The 22028-nt window shown below is 32.1% G+C and overlaps 1 protein-coding gene and 1 pseudogene across 1 annotated transcript; one reads left to right on the top strand and one right to left on the bottom strand.

The window, feature by feature from the left end:
- LOC120577393 (acetylornithine aminotransferase, mitochondrial-like) overlaps window positions 1-8456 on the bottom strand; it is a 47432-nt pseudogene extending 38976 nt beyond the window's left edge.
- Window positions 8457-12241: 3785 nt separating this feature from the next.
- Window positions 12242-16169, top strand: LOC25500129 (junctophilin-2). The gene is made up of 3 exons (XM_013588459.3): window positions 12242-13295; window positions 14601-14862; window positions 15606-16169. The coding sequence occupies exons 1-3, from the start codon at window positions 12361-12363 to the stop codon at window positions 15783-15785; spliced, it is 1377 nt and encodes a 458-aa protein (XP_013443913.1). The 5' UTR covers window positions 12242-12360; the 3' UTR covers window positions 15786-16169.
- Window positions 16170-22028: the final 5859 nt, after the last annotated feature.

Raw genomic sequence — 22028 nt, 5'->3', positions numbered from 1 at the left:
CTATTAACCCCAATTACATATTGCTTGACAATATGTAATTACTTTTAACATATGGTTTTGGTGTTTGAAAGTAACATATGAATATGTTATAATTTTTCATTATGTGATAGGAACATATGAAACTACTAGGCTACTAATGGAATCACATTGCAAGTGGGCATACTTATGGAATCACATTGTAAGCTACTAAGCTTTGATTGTGGAACATATGAAGGCAGAGTGACATCTGATAACGATCAGAATCAAGGCTACTAAGCTTAGATTGTGGCTTCTAGGGGTAGAGGAAAACGAGGAAGAAAAAGCACAATCAATTACAATATGCTCTACATGTATAATGTCTTCCATATTCGAATTATTTCAAATTGCAAGTAATTTAAATTGAGTTTTAACTTTTAAGGTAGTTTTCTTTGACTGTAAATATAAGGGGCTTATTTCATAAGGGTGTACTTAGATGTGTATAATCACTATTTAAGCTTATTTTGAGTTTCCGTGGTGACTTACTTTATCGAAATCACGGTGTGCCGCCGTGATTTAGAAAAAGTTACAGGGTGCAGCTTTTACAATAACTAAAAATTAACTATTGATTTGCCTGAAGTTTCTAATTCTTTTTACTGGTCCGATTACAGTCCCTCTCTGATGATTTTCTACAACTATCAGATTTGATTGAATCAACTGAGGTTAATTATTTTGTCCATAATTTTTGCAATATAACTCTTCAGTGTACTGTTTTAGGTCAAAATTAATTTATTTTGTGTATAAAACAATAGTTATGCCGACCACCCATTTCAATAGGATAATGTCAAACTTAACTTATGCAGACAATCCATTTCAATAATCAATAATGTTTGTTTGGGTTTGTTTGTATAATAAATAACAGGTTTTTTAAGATTTGTTTTGTGTATAATGTGTCATTTCACTCCACGTAGCTAATCTTAGTGTTTGTTCATGAATAGAAAGTGGCTCATAAAACAATTTAAGGGTTCGATTGTTGTATATTATTTTTGCTCATCTCTCTTAGTGTTTGAAATAGGTTCAAAGAGTGGTCTAAAAATTCTGTTAACATATGAAGATGACGCTTGCATTGATAGTTTTCAAAAAAAAAAAAAAACCGCATTGTATACACATAAATTCCTTGAAATATAATTGTATGCACAACGTACCTTGATTATAAAACTACATACGAGGTCAACTTTACGTCGCAATATCCACGGTGACCTTCTGGAATGGGTTGAAGATTTTAATGACTGATGAAAATGGTAAAAGCATGAATAGCACTTCAAATGTAGTTATAAGGAGATTCTAAAAATTCTGTTAACATATGAGGATGACGCTTGCTTTGATAGTTTTCAAAACAAAAAAAAACCGCATTGTTTACACATAAATTCCTTGAAATATAATTGTATACACATCGTACCTTGATTATAAAACTACATATGAGGTCAACTTTACGTCGCAATATTTAGGGTGACCTCCAGGAATGGGTTGAAGATTTTAATGACTGATGAGAATGGTAAAAGCATGAATAGCACTTCAAAGTTATAAGGAGATTTTCCGCAATCTACCAATTTAAGGTCTTTTTTAAATGTATTTTTTTTAGAAACAATTTATTTTGTACCGCAAGCATATTTAATTTCAATACATTTGCATGTTTTGTTTCCAATCGAGATGACCCGTGCAATAGCACAGGTGAATGGTCTAGTTCTTTTATTGTTATAATAAATATAGTGAATCTAAATATAATATAGTTGTTTTTTTTTTTTTATATACAAAATGGGGAAGAGAAATTTTTTATTAATAAGACTGAAAATAGTAAAAAAAAAAAATGACACTAATAACAAATTATAACCATCTAAGATCATCCACAATGCTGAGTGCTTAACCTATTTAGCACCATATTAAATAGGCGCCCCCATTGTCGAACAAAATGTATGAGTGTCTACGAAGAATGGTGGCTATGGAAGCACGCTCTCTCTCTTCATTTTTTTGTTGATCATATTTAATAAATCTTAATAAATTATATATATTTTGTTGAAATGTAATGATATAAAATTATTTGTGGGACCTATTTAATAATTTCTTTTGAGGTGTTCGGTTGGAGAATATTGGTGCTTATTAAATATTACCGTAAAATTAGTGATGTAGACGCAAGGAACCCATTTAACCACCAAATTTAAAGTGCTCTGTTATGGATAGTCTAAGATGAGATCCGATCTGTTTTTATCAAGATTACAAAGCCAAGCTCTAACATCTAAGCTGACATCTCTGGGATAAAGAATACATGAATTTATAAAAGCAAATATTTTAATACAACTATATAAGATTTTTTTCCTTACAAAAGCTATACAATATTATTATTACATTTATAATTTATACTAAATTTACTTTAATTATACGGTGGATTCTAAAGTGAGGGAGCAATTAGGTCCCTCACCGATAGACTATTTCCATTATACCATCGAATCTCTTAAAAGAATTTAAATGTTCAGATTTATTGAAAATAAAAAAGTAAAACATATGCCTTCTCCCACACAATCATTACTCCTTTTCTATTTTCTTGATAGAAGATTCAGGTGAGCAAAGAAACTGAATCACTCACTAATTCACCACTTATGTTATCTTAAATCTTAAAACACAATATCCAAATTTCATACAAGTTGAATCTCAACCAAAATCTCACAGAAAAGGAAATTCTGGATGAGAAACTAATAAATTGGAAGATTATTCTAGGTTTTCAATTCCAAATCTTGTTATCAGCAGATTTGATTTATGATTTCCCTAATCAATGGCATTTCCCTGACATACAATACACATCAATTGTCCAAAAAATGAAAAGAAAGAAGAAACAAAATTAAACTTGTTAAGAATCAACAACAATTTGTTTCATAAATGGTAACAGAAATCTAAAAATAAAAGAGCAAGGATTGGGCGTGGGAAGACATAAGTGCAACTTTTTTTTTATTTTCAAACAAATCTAAACCCTTAAATTCTTTTAAGAGATCTGATGGTATAACATAAGTGGTCCATCAGTGAGGAACTTAATTGCTCACTCACCTTAGAATCCACCTTATTTTGTACAGTATTATTTTTTCTTTTGAAGAAAAATATTTAATGCTTCTGGAGCACATAACCGAAGAAGAGGTCAATTTTAAATAGAACTTTATTAAAGAACTGAGTCATCATTAGATATTAATTTGGTATGATAGAGGAAATATAACTCATGAACTTAAAAAGAGATGGAACATGAGAAATTTTTAAGAGAGTAAGGGCCTGTTTGTTTTAAAAAAAAAAATCTATTTTTTCCTTTAAAAAAATCACTTTTTTTCATTTTTAAGTGTTTGATTTGGATTTTTAGAAAAATTATTTTATAAAAAAATTTATTTTGATCCTAAAATAAAAAGCTATTAGGATTAACTTTTATTAAAATCTATTTTTTTCAATAACAAGGAGGTAACACATGTACAAGTTAAAACTCTTTTTTTAAATTCATTTTTATGGGTAGTAGCTAAACATAAATAACTTCAGATTATTTTAAAATCTCTAAATAAAATCTATAGATTATTTTAAAATAATTTTTTTTTTAAAGTTGAAACAAACGCACCCTAAGAGACTTTTCTAGAAGGGACACATCATCACAATCCTAGTTTTAGAAGAGAGATGGGAATGTTATTAAGAGTTGCTACATAATTAAAGTAAGTGAGAAATGTCAGGGTAACACAACTTCCTAACATATTCTTTTAACATACACCAATAAAAATATTTCATGTTGCTGCCTAAGTGCTAGGTCTGGTGAGATTTCCTTTAAGGATCGCATTCGCATGTTTTGGCTTTTGAGATTTTAGTGGAAAGTAATTTTTGGCTTTTGAGATTTCTTTAAGTACAATTCTAACGAAAGAAGAGGTCAATTTTATTTATATATAGATATAGATTTTCATGTTTATGACCTTAGCAATTCTTTAAGTACAATTCTAACTAAAGAAGAGGTCAATTTATTTATATATAGAATATAGAACTAAAGAAGAGGTCAATTTATTTATATATAGAATATAGATTTGCATGTTTATAAGATCATGATTGTACACTACATGTATTTAAGCATACATGGTCTATGGAATAAGAACAACGTTCAATTTCATTTTCTATCTGCAAGCATCATCATCGATATATAACCACAACTACCCTTTGTTTTTTTTCCAAAAAAACAACCTGAGATGTCTCTTCCAACCACAATAGTTTCGAACATCACACGACCTTATGTAAAATTCTCTCCAAGCGTTTGGGGGAATAGGTTCATTCAATATGCTGACTACGAATTAACGGTACAACCTTATGAAACGTTACATTCATAATTTTTTCTTTTATAAAATCTCTATAAATGGTTAATTATGAACGGTATCAACTATCTTTGTGTCAATAATCCAATAGAAGTTAACTATGAAGGATGGTTAGGCTATTTTGGTTGTATTCAACATTTAGTTTTCTACTTTTCCTTTGATATAATTCTAGAACAGAATTTCTAAGTGTGAAATTGTCATGATATATACTTAGTTTAACTAATGGATTGCTCAATTGAGAGCGAAATCTATTTAAGCATGTAAATTTCAATGTGCCATTTCTATAGAGATTAAAAATTCAAATCTCAACTATAAACATTTCATTCCTTGTGACGTGACTAATAATTGCAGGATATTACTGAGAATATGAAGAACCAGATTCAAATACAAAAAGAGGAAGTGAGGAAGATTTTTCAATCTTCAAGCAATAGTATCTCACAAAAACTAAACATCATTGACTCATTGCAACGTTTGGGAATATCTTATCATTTTGAACGTGAAATTGATGAAATATTAGAAAAAATTCAAGATACCTTTACCACCAATATAGTTACCATAGAAGAAGGTGGCCTTCACTTTTGTGCATTAGCATTTCGTTTGCTTAGGCAAAAAGGACATCACATTTCATCGGGTGTGTAGAACTTTACTGACCATATTTACTTTACCTAGAAAAATTAGTAGTGATGATTAAACATGTTATAAACAGAGAATTTTAATATTAATGATGTAACAATCTCATGATTTTGACAGATATATTTAAAAATTTCAAGAACAATATGGGGAGCTTCGATGAAAAGGTTGTGAAAGATGTTCAAGGAATGTGGAGCTTGTATGAAGCAGCGCATTTAAAGATTCATGGAGAAGATATATTAGATGAAGCGCTTGTTTTCACACATGCTCACCTTAATTCCAAAATTAATACTAACCAATTGAGTCCTTTTCTTGATGCACAAATAAGACAATGCTTGAGGAAACCTCTACACAAGGGAATTCCTAGGTTGGAGACAAGGAGTTACATATCTTCCTACGAAGAAGATCCTTCCCATAGTAAAGTTCTTCTAAACTTTGCAAAATTAGATTTCAACATGCTACAGAAAATGCATCAAAAAGAACTTGCCAATATCACCAAGTAAGTATTGCAAAATATACTCATTTTTCGAATAAAAGGTGAATCACAATCAACCATTTCCTTACAAATACAATTCCAAGGAAATTGTACTTGATTTTTGTTTCTCCTTTGGCTATTCATTTTATTGTATATAGTTGATTATTTGTAACTATAATTGAAATTTAAAATCTTGATATAAGGCTTGTTAAATTGTTACTAAACAATGGCTGATCAACTATTACCAGATATAATATTAGTTATATGTATATTGTAGGTGGTGGAAAGAATCTGACTTTCCGACAAAGGTCCCTTATGCAAGGGATAGAGTGGTTGAGGCTTACTTTTGGTCATTGGCCATGTCCTTCGAACAAAAATCCATCACTTCAAGAAAGATAGGGGGGAAACTGATAGCATGTATTTCACTTCTAGATGATACATATGATAACTACGGCACGGTTGAAGAACTTGAACTCTTCACGCAGGCAATAGAAAGGTTGATTTGAATCCAAAAGATTGGCAAAATCATTTTATATTATCTTTTCACAATGGGAGAATTAATACTTGTGATTGTGTCTTTCAATTATTTATTCTTGTCATTCACCTAGTCCAGTGATATTTTTCTTTCTACGGTTTTTGGAGATAATTCTCTTTTTGTATGAATTTCAGGTGGGATTTTAGTCTCATTCAATCCCTTCCAGATTGCATGAAAGTTGTATTCAATACAATTGTAGGATTATGGGCTGAAATAGAAGTGTCATTGTTGGAGAATAATGAGAAATCGAATTTCGTGCTGGAATACATCAAAAAAGCAGTAGGCTTCCAATTATAGTATATATTTTCAAATTGATCATTTTTTATTTTTTTATCATTCAGCACTTAACTAACAATATATATATTTTGATTAATTAATTCAGTTTTACAGATTGGCACAAGCGTATTTGGTTGAATCAAAGTGGGGAAAAGATAATTTTATACCAACATACGATGATTACAAACTTAACGGAATTGTTTCTTCTACCATCCCACTGTCAACAATTTCTTTTATCGGGCTTGGAGAGTTTTCAAGCAAAGAGTTGCTTGAGTGGATTTTCAGGGACCCAAAAATCATCAATGCTGTATCGGCCATTGGCCGACTTGCAGACGATGTTTCTTCGCATAAGGTACTATCCAGTTCTTGATTGGTTATATATATATATATATATATATATATATTTGTGTGTGTGAGAGAGCTATCTAATAAAGCTTTTATATTTATTTTATTTCTTATAAATATACAGTTTGAGCAACAAAGGGAGCATGTTGCTTCAGCAGTTGAGTGTTGCATGAAGCAATACAACATGTCACCAGAAGATGCATATAAACTCATCAACAAGGACATTGAAATTGGTTGGATGGATATAAATAAAGAGTGCCTCGAGTTAGACTTCATCCCCAAGTCCGTGCTTGAATGTATGGTGAACGTAGCAAGAGTAACCGAGTTCACTTATGAAGATTACAAGGATAAATATACCAACGGGGAACTCTTAAAAGACCACATTATTGCACTTCTAATAGATCCCATAAGAATTGAGCAACACGAATAGATTGAAGTGTATGTTACCTTTTAAGTCTGAGTTTGAAATTTATTTGAAAATAAAGAATGAGGTTGGTCTGTTTTTATCTTCTAGTAGTATGATACACGTGCTAAGTACGGGAATTAACATACTTATGAAAATTTAATAGAAATATTATTTTAAATTGAATTGAAAATTAATTAATTTGAAGTACATGTCACGTTTTTAAGTTATTTGACATATAAGTGAACCTAAATTTAAAGTAAATTTAGTATATAACGTTTTATTTGACAAAAAAGTTAAACTATCAATTTATAAGTAATATATTGTGTAGTTTTCGTTAAGTGTGTCTATATTATAGTTGTATTAATTTGTTTGTTTTTCCTAATAAAATGAAGTGTATATATATATATATATATATATATATATATATATATATATATATATAGTGTGTGTGTTTGTGTGGTGGTGGGGGTGGGAGGGTGGTGGTGGTGGTTGGAGGTTTGGATAGCTCGTCTGGTGTTGATTCGTTCATCGAAATAAATCATGATAATCCACCGATTTCTAAAACAACCCCACACACACATACACTCCGAACCAAAAAATATTAGCATCCTGATGTATAAATCTATTCAGTTCCACACATGATGAATGCTTTTTTCCTAAAGAAAAAAATACCTTCGAACATATTTACTTTGACTAATACAATCAGGTACTGAAATTATAGAATATGTCATACAATGCCATTACGTACATTATCTTAATTACTACAATCACCACAATTTCATTACATTCTGATCTTAGGCTACATCACATACAACTAAGATTAAAAGACAATAGCTGCTTCATTTGTTGCAAGTTTTAGAGCTTCTTCATTTGCTTCGGTTCCGGAATTTACAAAAAGTACACGATCCGCAAAAGAAGAAGCCACTAGAGACGCTTTGCAAGTTATACCTCCATCAATATCAAAATAATGGAAGACGTGTCTTGTGTCGGACACTGACATGACCAACACATGTGATTGCATTCAAATAATATATTTTCTCAAATTATTACTAATGCCGCCTGTTAGTGTCATGTTTGTATCGGTGTCGGTTCATCATACCTTACATGTTTCAAAGAAGACTAGTGTCTCAATTCCAAATACTCTCTCCCTTCAATATCATACACTTTACAACCTTCCCCTCTCTCAAGTACAACCGGTATTCTAGCATATGTCCCCACCAAATACTTCCCTTCCATCTCAATCACCGCCTTCGTCTTCTCCGATGCTATCTTTCCGGCATTAGCTGCACTAACATCCACGTTATTAAGACATGCACTCACAACAGCCCTCTGAAAATTATTCCGTGGAACTGATCTTCCTCTAATCAAAGTGTTATCTCTCTCCAAATTGAAAAAGTGTATTGGTTTGTAAGGTGATTGAGAAGTTGAATGGTTTAGACATATTTGAACTGCACTCATTGTTGTTTAACAAAGGGATTGCTTTGATTCTCGTTATAAATTTTTCTCAAACAAAAAATCATAAACAAAAAAAAAATTCATAGTTCAGTTTGGACACATATGATACAAGATGTTCTGATACATTGCTAACTGAAAATACCAAGTCCTCAAAGAGGTAGCCTAGTGGTTGGCTTGGGACACATAAGGAGTTGCATAGAAGAGGTCCAAGGTCAATGAAGAACGGATGGTACTCGAATTAGGCGACTTTTAGTGTCAGACACGCGTTGGAGTCCGACATAACGCACACATTTACATTGAATTATGTCATTTTCTCAAAATATTACTAGTGTTGATGTGCCAATGTGTGTCAATGCTCGTGTCGTGTCTCTGCCTCATAGTCTACGGTTCAATTGTTGCTACTAACATTGCCTCCCTCTTCCTAACAAACTAACTACCAACATTTTCCTATAAAAAAAATATCTGAAAATATACCAATGTTGTAAAGTTTATTATTTTCCCAGGAATTGAAGGTGAAACTAAGTTGCCTTTGAATATTCAATAATAGTGTATTCACGTGAAAAATTGAAAAATGAAATCAAACTCCAATGCAGTTTTATATACTTAACAAGAATGAAATTTGGTAAGAAGAAGAAAATCAACATTGCATCCAAAGGTAGGGAATGGGGCGAAGACGAGTTTTTGGGACATGGCTTGGAGAGGAAATTGTGCTTTCCAAAGCAAAAATCCTAGACTTTATTTGTTATCCAATCAAAAGGAGGCTAATATCGGTGATTTGGGTGCCCTCGGCTCACCGGAGTTTAATTGGTCGTTTACTTGGAGACATCCTCTTTTTGTTTGGGAGAATGAGTTGTTAAGGGAGTTGTATGCGGATTTGGAAGGTTTTAGAGGGACTGTAGAGGAAGATTTTTGGTGTTGGAGGTTGGAGGAGAGTGATGTGTTTACGGTGAAGTCTATGTATAAGAAGTTGGAGGGAATACTACTATGAGTTTTTTTTTTTTTTGAAGAAGCTAAAATGGAATATATTATCAACACAAAATGTCTTTCCTAGCATAAGGTGTGCAAAGGAAAAACACTAAAATCTGTACAATATTTATAATCGGGAAAAGAAAAAACAACAAAAAGCAATGAAAGAAAATAACAACTAAGTGTAGCCCAACATAGCGAGGGGACTAAGCCACCAACCATGGTAATTGAAAGAGAATTGAAAAAAATTCTCCTTCAACCACGAAAAGGAAAGAGACTTTATTTTGTCCACTATTCGCATAATCGAGCATTCTTTGATCTTGAAACTTCTGTTATTTCTTTTTTTCCATATTTCCCAAACAGTAGCAAACCAAAACACGAGATAAACTATGTTTAAACTAGTATTTCCCTTACATATATTGGCAATAATTAACCCGCGAACTTATTTGGATAAGACTTTTTCTTGAGAGGTTATCTGGATAAGACTTGGACACATCAAAATAATTTGTAAATAAATACATTCTATTATATTGTAAACTAGTAAGCTTGCAGGCGAAGTAACAATTTTGTTTTGAGCAATGAAAATGAGTTGTGCGGTTTATGACATAGTCATAATCAGTAGCCATCAAAATAATATTTTCAAGAAAATAATAGAATTTCTACAAATTGTTGTGGACCAAATGTTATTAATATTAAGATATCAAAGATTTCGTTGGTTCATTCACTTTTGTACAATCCAATACTAGCAGAGAAAAATGGAAGCGAGGCGATACTTCCAATTCTAAAGTATAAACCGACCTTTTTTATTTTAAGGTCGGTTTATATATCTACATTTACATCTTCATTTTTTTTTTTTGACAAATTTACACGTAGGAAATGTGAAGTGAAAGTTTCACATTGAAAAAATTGAGATTCAACATTTTATAATTGAGAGGTTTTATAAATAGAGTATCTTAATGTTTTACATTAAAGTGTAGTGTTAAATTCAATTGTGTGATTGTTTTTCTTACTAAATATAGACTATTTTTAGACATACCTTGTGATCCAATTTTTTTTTTGGTACAATGATCCAATTTTTATTAGTCTCTAAAATATTTACTTTTAGAGCTTAATGAATATCCATAGTTAGTATAAAATTGTTTCAAAATAACTATGCAAAAGTAAAGTGATTTAGCAAAGTAATAGTATAGTTTTATTGAATGTAATGTAAAATTGTTTCACACCAAAACTCAACATCCTTTAAATCTTTGTTTTTAACGAAAATTCTCAATAAAATAAAATAGAAAAGAATAAATTATCAATTTGATTCTTAAACTATCATTATCTTCATAATTTAGGTCTTAAACTATTAAAAATATAATGAAATCTTTTAACTTCATGAAATTTGTTGATTTATAATATTTAAATTATATAAAAAAACTATAAATTGACGAGTTTTATACACTTTAATGAATATTTATTCTACATATATGGTTGCAAATGTTGATGATTGTCCTAAGAGCATTACACCTCCGATCACTATTATAAGAGAAAAAAAATAAATTTATTAATAATTAATGTATTTGACTTATAATATAAATAGTTTAAATAATCTTTACAATTTAACTTAATTTTAAATTTTCTCAAAAAAAAAACTTAACTTTAAATAAATTAATACAAAAATATGACATGTCATTTAATCATTATATGATAGGTACATATACAACTAAATTTAATGGTTCCTTAAGTTCACCATTATTTTTTATCTCACTTGGGTATAAAAAAAAAATTAGTCATTTTTGGTCAGGTAGCATAGTGGCTAGAAATTCACTTTTAAAGTGAATAAGTGGGGTGTCCGAGGTTCGAACCCCGGCCCCTGCATATAATAATGCATTGTCCCTGCCAACTAAGCTATGCTCACAGGGACATTTATTGATTACACTATAAAAAAAACATATTTGTGCCTGATATAAAATTGATGAGTAAATAGTCAATTTTCCCCTGAAATTGTAAGTTTCATCAATTATTCCCCTGAAATTAACAAAACTTCAAATATCACTTGAAATTTCACAACGTTGGTCAATTTACCCCCTCCGTCAAATTTTTCTATTAGTAAACATGATGTTTTGCAAATACCCCCCGAAGTTCCCCAAACTTAAAAATTTATATTATTTTTTTTCTTAAAAACAAACAATTAATAGTTAAATATTAAAACTAACTATTAATTTTAGAATTTGGGAAAACTACATGCATATATATATCAAAATAGGCTCCAAAATGAGGAAAAATATGTATTTTTTAAAGTGACAATAATGGGATGATTTGTGGATTAATATTGAGGGTTATGTAGTTTAAATGGTTTGAGCAAATTGTTGAAGAAGTTGGAGGAGTTAAACGACTAAGATGGTGAAGGAGAAAATATAAATTTAAATCTGATTACTTATTAATTTGTTTATAAACCTCTAAAAATAATAATTTCTCTATTAGAAATAACCATTATTGTCACTTTAAAAATACACATTTTTCCTTATTTTGATGTATATATGTATGTAGTTTTTCCAAACTCCAAAATTAATAGTTAGCTTTAATATTTAACTATTAATTGTTTGTTTTTAAGAAAAAATAATATAAATTTTTAAGTTTGGGGGACATTTTGCACATAAGTGCAAAACTTCAGGGGGTATTTGCAAAACGTCATGTTCACTAAAATTGATTTATTTTTCCTAAAAAAAAAAATATTTTGATTTTTTAAATTCTTCTAGAGTGGAAGTACCTTAATTAAAACGACTCCCACGCGCCGCATTTGATAACACAAAACGCATCATCATCATCATCACAACAATCATAATCCATTTCAAAACTATACATACATACTTACATACACACATTAACTACAGAAAGTGAAGAAGAAGAAAGTTAGTTATTTTCAGCTTAATTTTTAATTGATTTGAATTTGAATGTAATGCATCAGAAAAAATCAGAAATTCAGATCGGAAAAGAAAGTTCTTGTATCTCTTCCGATTTCAACCCTAATCTCTTTCATCACCATAAACTTTTCAATTCAAATTCCAATTCAATTCATCACAAACATCAACACAATTCTATTTCTTCACCAATTCATCCTAAAATTAACAACCCTAATTTTAAAATCAAACCCTCCAAATCATCTTTTCCCCAATTCCCCCATTTCAATTTCAATTTCAATTTCCCACAATTTTCCACTAAAAAATCATCTTTTCATTTTCATTCTCTCTCCGCCGTCTCCTCCGCCGCACTCCGTCGTCTCCGCCATCGTTCCCGTTTAATCCTCCTTCTTTCCCTCCCTTTTTTCTTTTTCTTACTATCCCCACCTACTCACTCTTTCTTCTTTAATTTCCTATCTGCTTTCGCTTTCTCCGCCGCACTTTTCTTCTCTCTCTCCCTCAAATTCAAATCACCACCGTCGTCTCTTCCCATAGTCCTCACCGTGAAACAGTGGAATCGACGGCGGAGAGAGAATAAAATTTCCAAAAATTCATCCAATATTGTGGAAATTAGGGTTAGGGTTTATGCAAATGGTGATGTGTATGAAGGTGAAATGAAGAATGACAGGAGTTGTGGGAGTGGGGTTTATTACTATAATATGAGTGGAAGATATGAAGGGAATTGGGTTGACGGGAAATATGAAGGTTTTGGTGTTGAGAGTTGGAGTAAGGGAAGTAGGTATAAGGGTATGTATAGAGATGGATTGAGAAATGGGTTTGGTGTTTATAGATTTTATACTGGAGATGTTTATGCTGGTGAATGGTTGAATGGACAGAGTCATGGTAGTGGTGTTCATACTTGTGATGATGGGAGTAGATTTGTTGGAGAGTTTAAGTGGGGTGTTAAACATGGTCTTGGCCACTATCACTTTAGGTGAGTTTCTTCAAATCTTCTGAAATTTTGTTTGTGTATTCATTGTAAGATTGTTTTTTTGTAGTTAAGATGTTTACTTTCAATCTCTGTAGTATTGACACTTCTGATCGCGTGTTTGATACGACGCTTGACACATGTGATTACGTTCAATTATGTCATTTTTTCAAATTACTAATGGTGTAGCCGGGTCAGTGCCGTGTCCGGTGTTCTTGAATTGTGATTGCGTCGGTGCTTCGTAGCATTCATTTAATTACATTTCTTTGTTGTGTTGTTTTCATTGCTTTCAGTTATTTTCTTTGTGTGAATCAATGATTGGAATTTGGAGTTTTATTCCTGTGTTTGTTGATATCAGTAGTTGGTTCAATTTGGGCCAAATATTAGGTGGAATAGATTTGGATTTCAGATGTTAGGTTTTAAGGTTTAGTGAAGTAGGAAAAAAATAAGTATGAACTCAGTGGATCATATCTTAGACTGGCTAACTTATTATGACATGTAATCTATCTTTGACCATTCTTTGGATTGTAATATGTTCAGCAGTTCCTAGCTGGTGGCTGGCTGGTGGGTTTTGACATGTTTAGGGCTTGTAGGTTTTGTTTGTTAAGAATATAGTAGACAGATGGAGTTACTAAACTGCGGAAAAATTATAATGTTTCAAGTATATAGCGTAATATTGCATCTGTATATAGGGGCCACTTTTTGTTTTCGTTACTTTATGTATCCGGTGGTTCTAATGCTGGGTTTAGATTCAAAGGTGCTTTATGCCTCTTCAAACTAGTCTGAACGCATAAATGATCTCTTATGTTCCTTGCAAGGGGTTAAAAGTTCATGACTGTGAACTTGTAACCTCCAGATCACGTAGCAACAACTCCAACTGTTGTTCTGTTCCACATTTTATTTTTACTTGCTACTAATTTAAGTTTGGATACTTTTTCGTACTCACACTTCCCCCTTTAATATACTTAACGTGAACTGTGCAAAAAGAAACTCATTAGTGCTTTGATTAATACCTTGTTGATCATCAGCAACACTGATACACCCTATTCTGTTTTTTTTTTGTTAGAACTGAGCTTGCTGATCAGTATCAGTGAGTAGGATTATGGGCATGCTTTTAATGAATAGTGGTCCCTTGTCCTGTTTTATATCCTTCTTATTTTTCTCAAATATAGGTGCATCTCTTCTAAGGAATCACCATTAGTGCATTATTGTTGAATTGATTTATATAGGGCATTCGTTGCCTCCTTTTATTTACTCCATAGTATAAGTATACTCTATTTTCGGGGGAACTGACTATTTTCATTTCTTTAGAAATGGAGATACGTATGCTGGTGAGTATATTGCGGACAAGATGCATGGATTCGGGGTATACTGTTTTGCAAATGGCCATCGTTATGAAGGAACCTGGCATGAGGGGAAAAGACATGGTCTTGGAATGTATACATTTAGAAATGGAGAAACTCAATCCGGTCACTGGAGAAATGGAGTACTTGACATTCCAAGCACGCAGAACGCCACATATCCAGTTTCCCCTGTTGGTGTGAATCACTCCAGAGTACTTAATACAGTGCAGGTACACGCTTTGTTTATTTATACTTTACATTAATCTATTGTTAAATGCTCTTTCCCTAGCTAACACTAAAAGAAAAGAAAATAGATGAATGGTTTTGAACATTTTCTCTTATGTGTCTACACATTGGCCTAGAATAATTAGAATGATGTGTTAAATTGTCAATTGTTCCGTGTTTAACTTTGCCTGTGTAATTCTTATAATTTGATAGGAGTTGCTTCATTTGTGTTTTTTTTTCTTCATGATTTGACTTGTTGAAAAATCTGATTGGCATCCGTGTTTTAGTGTAATTTTTTACAAGTAAATTTTTAAAAAATTCATGTATCGCTGGCTTCCATCTGTCTCAAGTTTCATATAAAGTAATATATATTCTTCACTGAAACCACAAGGGGGGGAACAGAACAATAGTATGTATTAAGGAAATATTGGCCAGAGTTTTGGCTGAACAGTCTAGACTGTATGGGTTTTTGTTGGAAAGGGGAAATGGTAGGAGTCACTCGATCATCCAATAGTCAATACGCATGCCATCTCATTTTGTCGAAATTTCTGGCTGTCAAGTATTTTGTTTTTTGTAAAAGCTTGAGATTATGGACAGATAATTGGACATTTTCTTCTATATGGTTCAAATGAGCACATTTGTGCAAAATAAAGGAAAGACAAGACCGAAAAAACTGCAAAGAGAACAGATACATGGTTTGAAGTATCACGAGCTTTCATTATTAACCGGGTTTTTTGTGAACAAACAGGAAGCTAGAAGAGCAGCTGAGAAAGCCTATGATGTAGCCAAGGTAGATGAACGAGTAAATAGATCAGTATCAGCAGCTAATAGAGCAGCCAATGCAGCCAGAGTAGCTGCTGTCAAGGCTGTGCAAAATGAAATGCATCATCATGTTAATGAAGAGAGCTTCCGAATTCCTGTTTTGTGAGGCTATCAACTGCAACTTTTGTTTTGGTAGAGAAGCATGAGATTGTTGAAGAGATTTGTAGCTAGCTACTCTGGTGGTGTAAACTGCCATCATCTCCAGTTCTCCCTTATAGTTGCTGACTGAATGCAAGCAGATTTAGTATCTATCTGCTATGGGTCTTGTATAGAGAGAGGGAAGACAATGAGTAATGATGTTAATTCGTATGATAAAATTATATGCATTTCTTTTCTTTTTTCTTTAATTTTGCCTGCATTTTTGTAAATTTATGTAGAGCTATATATGCTGGTGTGCTGGTGAAACCTTAACCCAGCTACTGTTGTAAGATCCCATAGTAAAAATAAGAAGAGAACCATCGTTTGCAAGATGTTTTGATATTTTCTTGAACTGAGTTGGAAATGAGGTGTGTTTTATACTTTTTTTTTTTTTTTGAAGGAGTGTTTTATACTTCTTGTTAATAAGATGTTCATTGGCCATATAATACGACACTGTATAGTATATAGTATATACTATATAATTGAATGCTAGAGAATCATTGTTTATATATATATATATATATATATATATATATATTTTCAATAATTTGTTGTTTGGTTTAATGGTTGTAAGCATGTTCTTAATTGGTCAAACATGTAGTTAAGTTTGCAAACATTTGGGTGTGATTTTTGCTGTTCTTAAAATTGACCAAGCAGAGTAAAATTACTTGTTAAGAGTTGTATACTATAATAATAACACCACAGGGGGTACTGAGTTTCAACCATACCAACAAAAGTTAGCATTGTTATATTAAAAATCATCTACACTCTAGTCTTTGGACATCACTATCATCATCATCATCATTGGCTCTCAACCTCATGTTTTCATCATGTTAGCCACGTTGTCGTATTTAAAACGTAGCTTCAGCTTCACTCCTTTAAAACTTGTATCATATGGACTAATTGAGAACTAACAATTATGTGTAGCTAAATCCCCTAAATAAATTAGGTGTAGCTAAATCATTTGGTCGTGGCAGTAGTTGCTATTGAGCTTGAGTAATCATCATCGTGTTGGATAGGCAAGTTAGGAACATATAAAATCATACCTTGTATTACCCCCACATAACTTGAATGAAGATAAAATTAATAATATTACCAATGTCTATCATATGATTGCATGCGTTTGGAAAGGACAAAACAATACATTTGTTTTTGTTGTAATAAACTTTGACAAATTTATGGATTTAAGAAAAACATTGATAATTTAATTAAAAATCATATGAAAAACGCCTAAAAAAATGCAGTCATTCGACAAAAGTTATCAAACTATTTATTTATATATTTTGGATTTTGTTGGGTTAGTTACGGTGGAAAATTGGCAATCCGGCGTCATATTTTTTGTTTATGGCAAGTGAAATATATTGTGTTTTTTTGTGGTGTCCTTTTTTTGGGTAATCTATAGTGTTTAGACACAAGAAGAGATTTTTATCTACAAAATATTAAATCAACTGTTTTTATTATTAAAAGATGGTCTCTTTATGTGCGTTTAAGTACATTTACTCTTGCAACTATATAAAACTATCTTTTTTATTTTTGAAAGAACTATATAAAACTATCTTGTTCATTCAAACATGGTTATCTTTTTTTTTCTTTCTTTTATAACAATTTGGCATTGATAATGCCACTACTGCTGAGCCATTGCTTATAATAAACTTGACATATTTGGATGGGTTGGAGATGTATCCAAAACAATTCATGTATGTTAAACTTAAGAAAATATGTCGGATCTGTGTCGAGTCTCCTAGCATCAGTGAACCATTTCACTCTATACTATACATTTAACCGTACCATAGAATATCCTATAAACTTAATAAATAAAACCTTAATGAATAAAATTTAATTATCAAATAATATTATTAGTCAACAGTTGGGGTGGAAGAGATAAGGTGATGTAAGTTTGGAATCTTTCCATTAGAATATCTAACATTTCCCATTAAAACAATTGCATTAGAGATAAGGTGATTCGTATGGAATTAGCACGACCCGGCAATCAAATTCTTGGTGGGAATCATCAACTTTATAATGTTTTAATAACGGCTCACGCTTTTTTAATGATCTTTTTTATGGTTATGCCGACGATGATAGGTGGATCTGGTAATTGGTCTGTTCCGATTCTTATAGGTGCACATGACATGGTATTTTCACGATTAAATAATATTTCATTCTGGTTGTTGCCACCAAGTCTCTTGCTCCTATTAAGCTCAGCCTTAGTAGAGGTGGGTAGCGGCAATGGTTGTAGCAATCAAATTTCATTACAGAGATGTAAAATTGATTCTTGATTTTCACTGTTCTTGAATTTGATTTTGAGTCCAAAATTAGTTCTAACTTACTTACTACTAGGTATGGAAAAACCAAGTTCTAAATAGATTAAAAATAAAGTTTATTTATAAAGAGTGATATTCATCACCTTACAAGTCTATTATGTAAGGATGAGTAAATTTCAATATAAAAGTATGAGATTAGTGTATATCGGTTTGAACTGTCCACCATTTTTATACTAAAAAAAAAACCAAATCTCACATTTGGCATCATTCGCCTAATGAACTTTTGTTTATTTGTGGGAATTCACCTAATGAACTTGTTTTGTAAGAGCATCCACTTCCCTAACAAGGACTCCTTAAATGGACATCACGTGACACATCACTTATTTATAATTTTTTTTATAGAAACACCTATTAAGGACTTAATGACTCGAATGACAATACATTAATAAGGACTCCAATGAAAAGTACTTAAATATGTCCCACTATCTTTACATCATTAAACAAAAATAATTTACTTATTACTCATTTTTACAAGTGGGACCAAGTAGTACACATTTTATTACTTTTTTAAACGCGAGACCCGTTAGTTACCCAGGAGAGAGAGGGTCCTTATATAGTTGCCCGTTCTTTAATGCGAATTCATTTTTTCTTCCTCCAATGAAGAGTCCTTAACGAGAAGTGGTCCTTGTTAAATAAGGACCCTCCATTGGAGATGCTCTGACGATTGTTATGCTCAAGATAAAAATCTAATACTAGAATACTAGACTGATTAGCTTAATAATCTGATAATTAATATCATCAGCGTAGTGCATTTGTCTTTGAATTCTTGCTTCAGCTTCACGCATTTAAAACATGTACTATCATGATTCATATGGACTAACTGAGAACAAACAGAACAATTATTTGTAGCTAAATAATTTTGTCGTGGCAGTAGTTGTATTGAGCTTGAGTAATCATTATGTTTTGATTGGCAAGTTACTCCCTCCGTCCCTGAATAAATGACCTAGTTGACTCTGACACACGTATCAATGCATATATTTTATCTTTGATATCTTCAATTCTCTACTAAAAAAATTTATAAAAATTTAATATTTTAAAAATATTCATCGAGACGAATCCAACAACATCTTACATGATATTATTTATCTTTGTAAATTAGTAGAAAAGTATGGTCAAAGTATGTCAACTCAATAATGTATATTGTCTAGGTCATTTATTAAGGAACGGAGGGAGTAGTAATCAATACTACTTATCAAATGGAACCATAATTGCATGCTTTTGGCCAAAACTACCGAACCGTTGATGTATATGTCTTGGAGTAGGATTTGATTTGGTTAGTTATGGTGGAAAATTTGGCAATGTGACGTCACTGTTTTTGTTTTACGTGTTTTTGTCTTATGGCCCATTTGTTTTAAAAAAAATCTATTTTCTTAATAGAAAAATCACTTTTATGATTTTTATAATGTTTGTTTCAGATATTTTAAATTTTTTTCTGTTAAAATAATTATTTTTAGTTTCAAAATGAAAAACTATTCTTAGAGTTCGTTTGTTATAACTTTTGCATGTGTTTGTTACAACTTTTAAAAGTTTTTAAGAGCAGGTTCTCAAAAAATAGATTTATTTTTTTATAGTAGAGATAAAATTAAATGTGAAAAGATTGAACTAATTTTGTAACAAAAAATCCATTTTATATAGATGTATTAAACTAATTTTGTAACAAACTAGATTATTTATTAAAAAATATTTTTAATGCGATAAACAAACACAAAATAGATTCTAATTTTTAATAAATATTAAAAAATAATTTCTAAATTATATAACGCTAAAATCACTTTTATTTTAATCTATAACAAATGGGCCCTTAATAGCTTTTTTAAAATCTATTTTTTCTCTAAAAACCGGACTCAAGAGTAAGAACTTCAAATCTTTAAAACAAAAGAAAAAAAAATTATGGTAAACAAATAAAAATTATTTGTTTAAAACAAAATCTTTTTCTTATTTGGACATGTATATGATTTTCAAAAATCTCTAGAAACATCTCTACATTTTTTTGTATGATTTTCATCATATTGATGACCTCGACTATAGCAAGGCAATGGAAGAATCCTTGTAAACGGAAACTATTATTAAAAGGGAACAAGACCACCAAACCATAAGATTTTAAATAAAAGCTAACAACAAACAAAAAGTAGGATTTTTTTATTTTATTTTATCAAAAATAAATAAATAAAGTAGGACATGTATATTCAGATTTCACACATATTTATTATACATAAGACCAAAACTGTCTATTGATTAATCAATTTGGCATTGATAATGCCACTATAGCTGACCCACTGCTTATCATAGAGCTCATGACCGAAAGTTTATAGAACTCTCATAGAATAGTGAAGAAATTCACTCACTTTCACCCTTCTTATTGTATCCCTCGTTTATTTGTTCAAAATCAATCATATGCCCTAAACAATAATATAGTATATTAAAACCTTAGAAAATATAATTTAATAATCAAATAATTTTTTTTAATGACAATATATATATATATATATATATATAGTAAAACCCCTAACAAAAATTACACCAAAAAGAGAAAAATAAAAACACCAAAAAAAACTCCCAAAGAAAAACCACCATCACCCTCAAGCTGCCGAAACCCCTAACAAAAACTCATCAAAGAACCACACCACCAACAATGGACAACCAAGCACCCAATAACGAATTTGCTTCAAGATGCTCAGCTTCGACCACCACTCAAGTTTCGGCCTATCGCAAGAGACATCACAACAACCTAGAAGGACCTGAGTCACAAGACTTGCTCCCGACTTTGAATCAAAAGTGATCGGCCCACAAGACTCCCAACACAAGTAAAAGAGGCATCCCTCAACTCACGAACCACCAGAGCAGACACCTAAACCTATCCAAAACCTTGACCCGCCAAGAACACGATGCCAAAATCCAAAGACAGAGAACAAGCAGAATAGTAGCGCAAAGCGAATCAACTCGAACACAAACTCAAATCAAGCCACCAAATCACTCTGCATCAGCACCACCCGAATTAACCGGCGCACGCCCCAACCCTCGGCTAAACAGCCACAAACCACCATGATCCTTACGACGACGAACGATCCGAAAGTTGCGAAGAAGGGGGATTAATCGTGAAGGATCAACAACCGCCGACAACCGAGTGATCAGGAAGGCTTAAGGTGCAACAAACGACTACTCCGTAAACACGAAGCATCTGCAAACCTAGCTCTTTCGAGCAACAACAACCAAGCAACCAAAACCAAATCCAGGAGCAGGAGACCTCCAACGGCTAGGCTCCAAAGGAACAAAAAGGCAACACAAACAAAACAAATCCCGAGCAACTCGCAGAAAATGACCCGAGAAAAAGTGAAGCACCAGAAAGCTAGGGGAGATCTAGAAAGCCTCGAACCTAAACTCTTGACGGGACACAACACCTAAAACACAAACACAACCAAACAAACAAACATAGACACGACAGAAAGACAGCTGAACAACAAACCACCAAGAGGTTGAGGGAGATCTAACCTGTCTCAACCCTAGACCCCTAGACAGAACTCAACACCTAAAACACGGACACACCAAAGCAAACACAAACAACACAAACATGCAGAGCAGTTAACCACCAAAGGGCTGAGGGAGATCAAAAGCAGCCTCGACCCTAGTCCCTTGACAGAAAATCACCCTAACACACACCCACAACCCAACAACCAGCTGGATACGACACAAGCACCGCCCCGACACCCCACCGAAACCGACCCTAAGAAGAAATTGAACCACCAAAAGGCTGAGGGAGATCTAACCAGCCTCGACCCTAGTCCCTTGACAGAACACAACACCTAAAACGCAAACACAACAAAACAAACCCGAACAGAAAAAACACAAACAAAATAGAAAAAGAACTGAGCACAAGAAGATATGGATCT

This window comes from Medicago truncatula, chromosome 8 (genome assembly GCF_003473485.1).
Source record: "Medicago truncatula cultivar Jemalong A17 chromosome 8, MtrunA17r5.0-ANR, whole genome shotgun sequence".
Taxonomy (NCBI): Eukaryota; Viridiplantae; Streptophyta; class Magnoliopsida; order Fabales; family Fabaceae; genus Medicago; species Medicago truncatula.
This window is presented reverse-complemented; position numbering and strand designations above follow the sequence as displayed.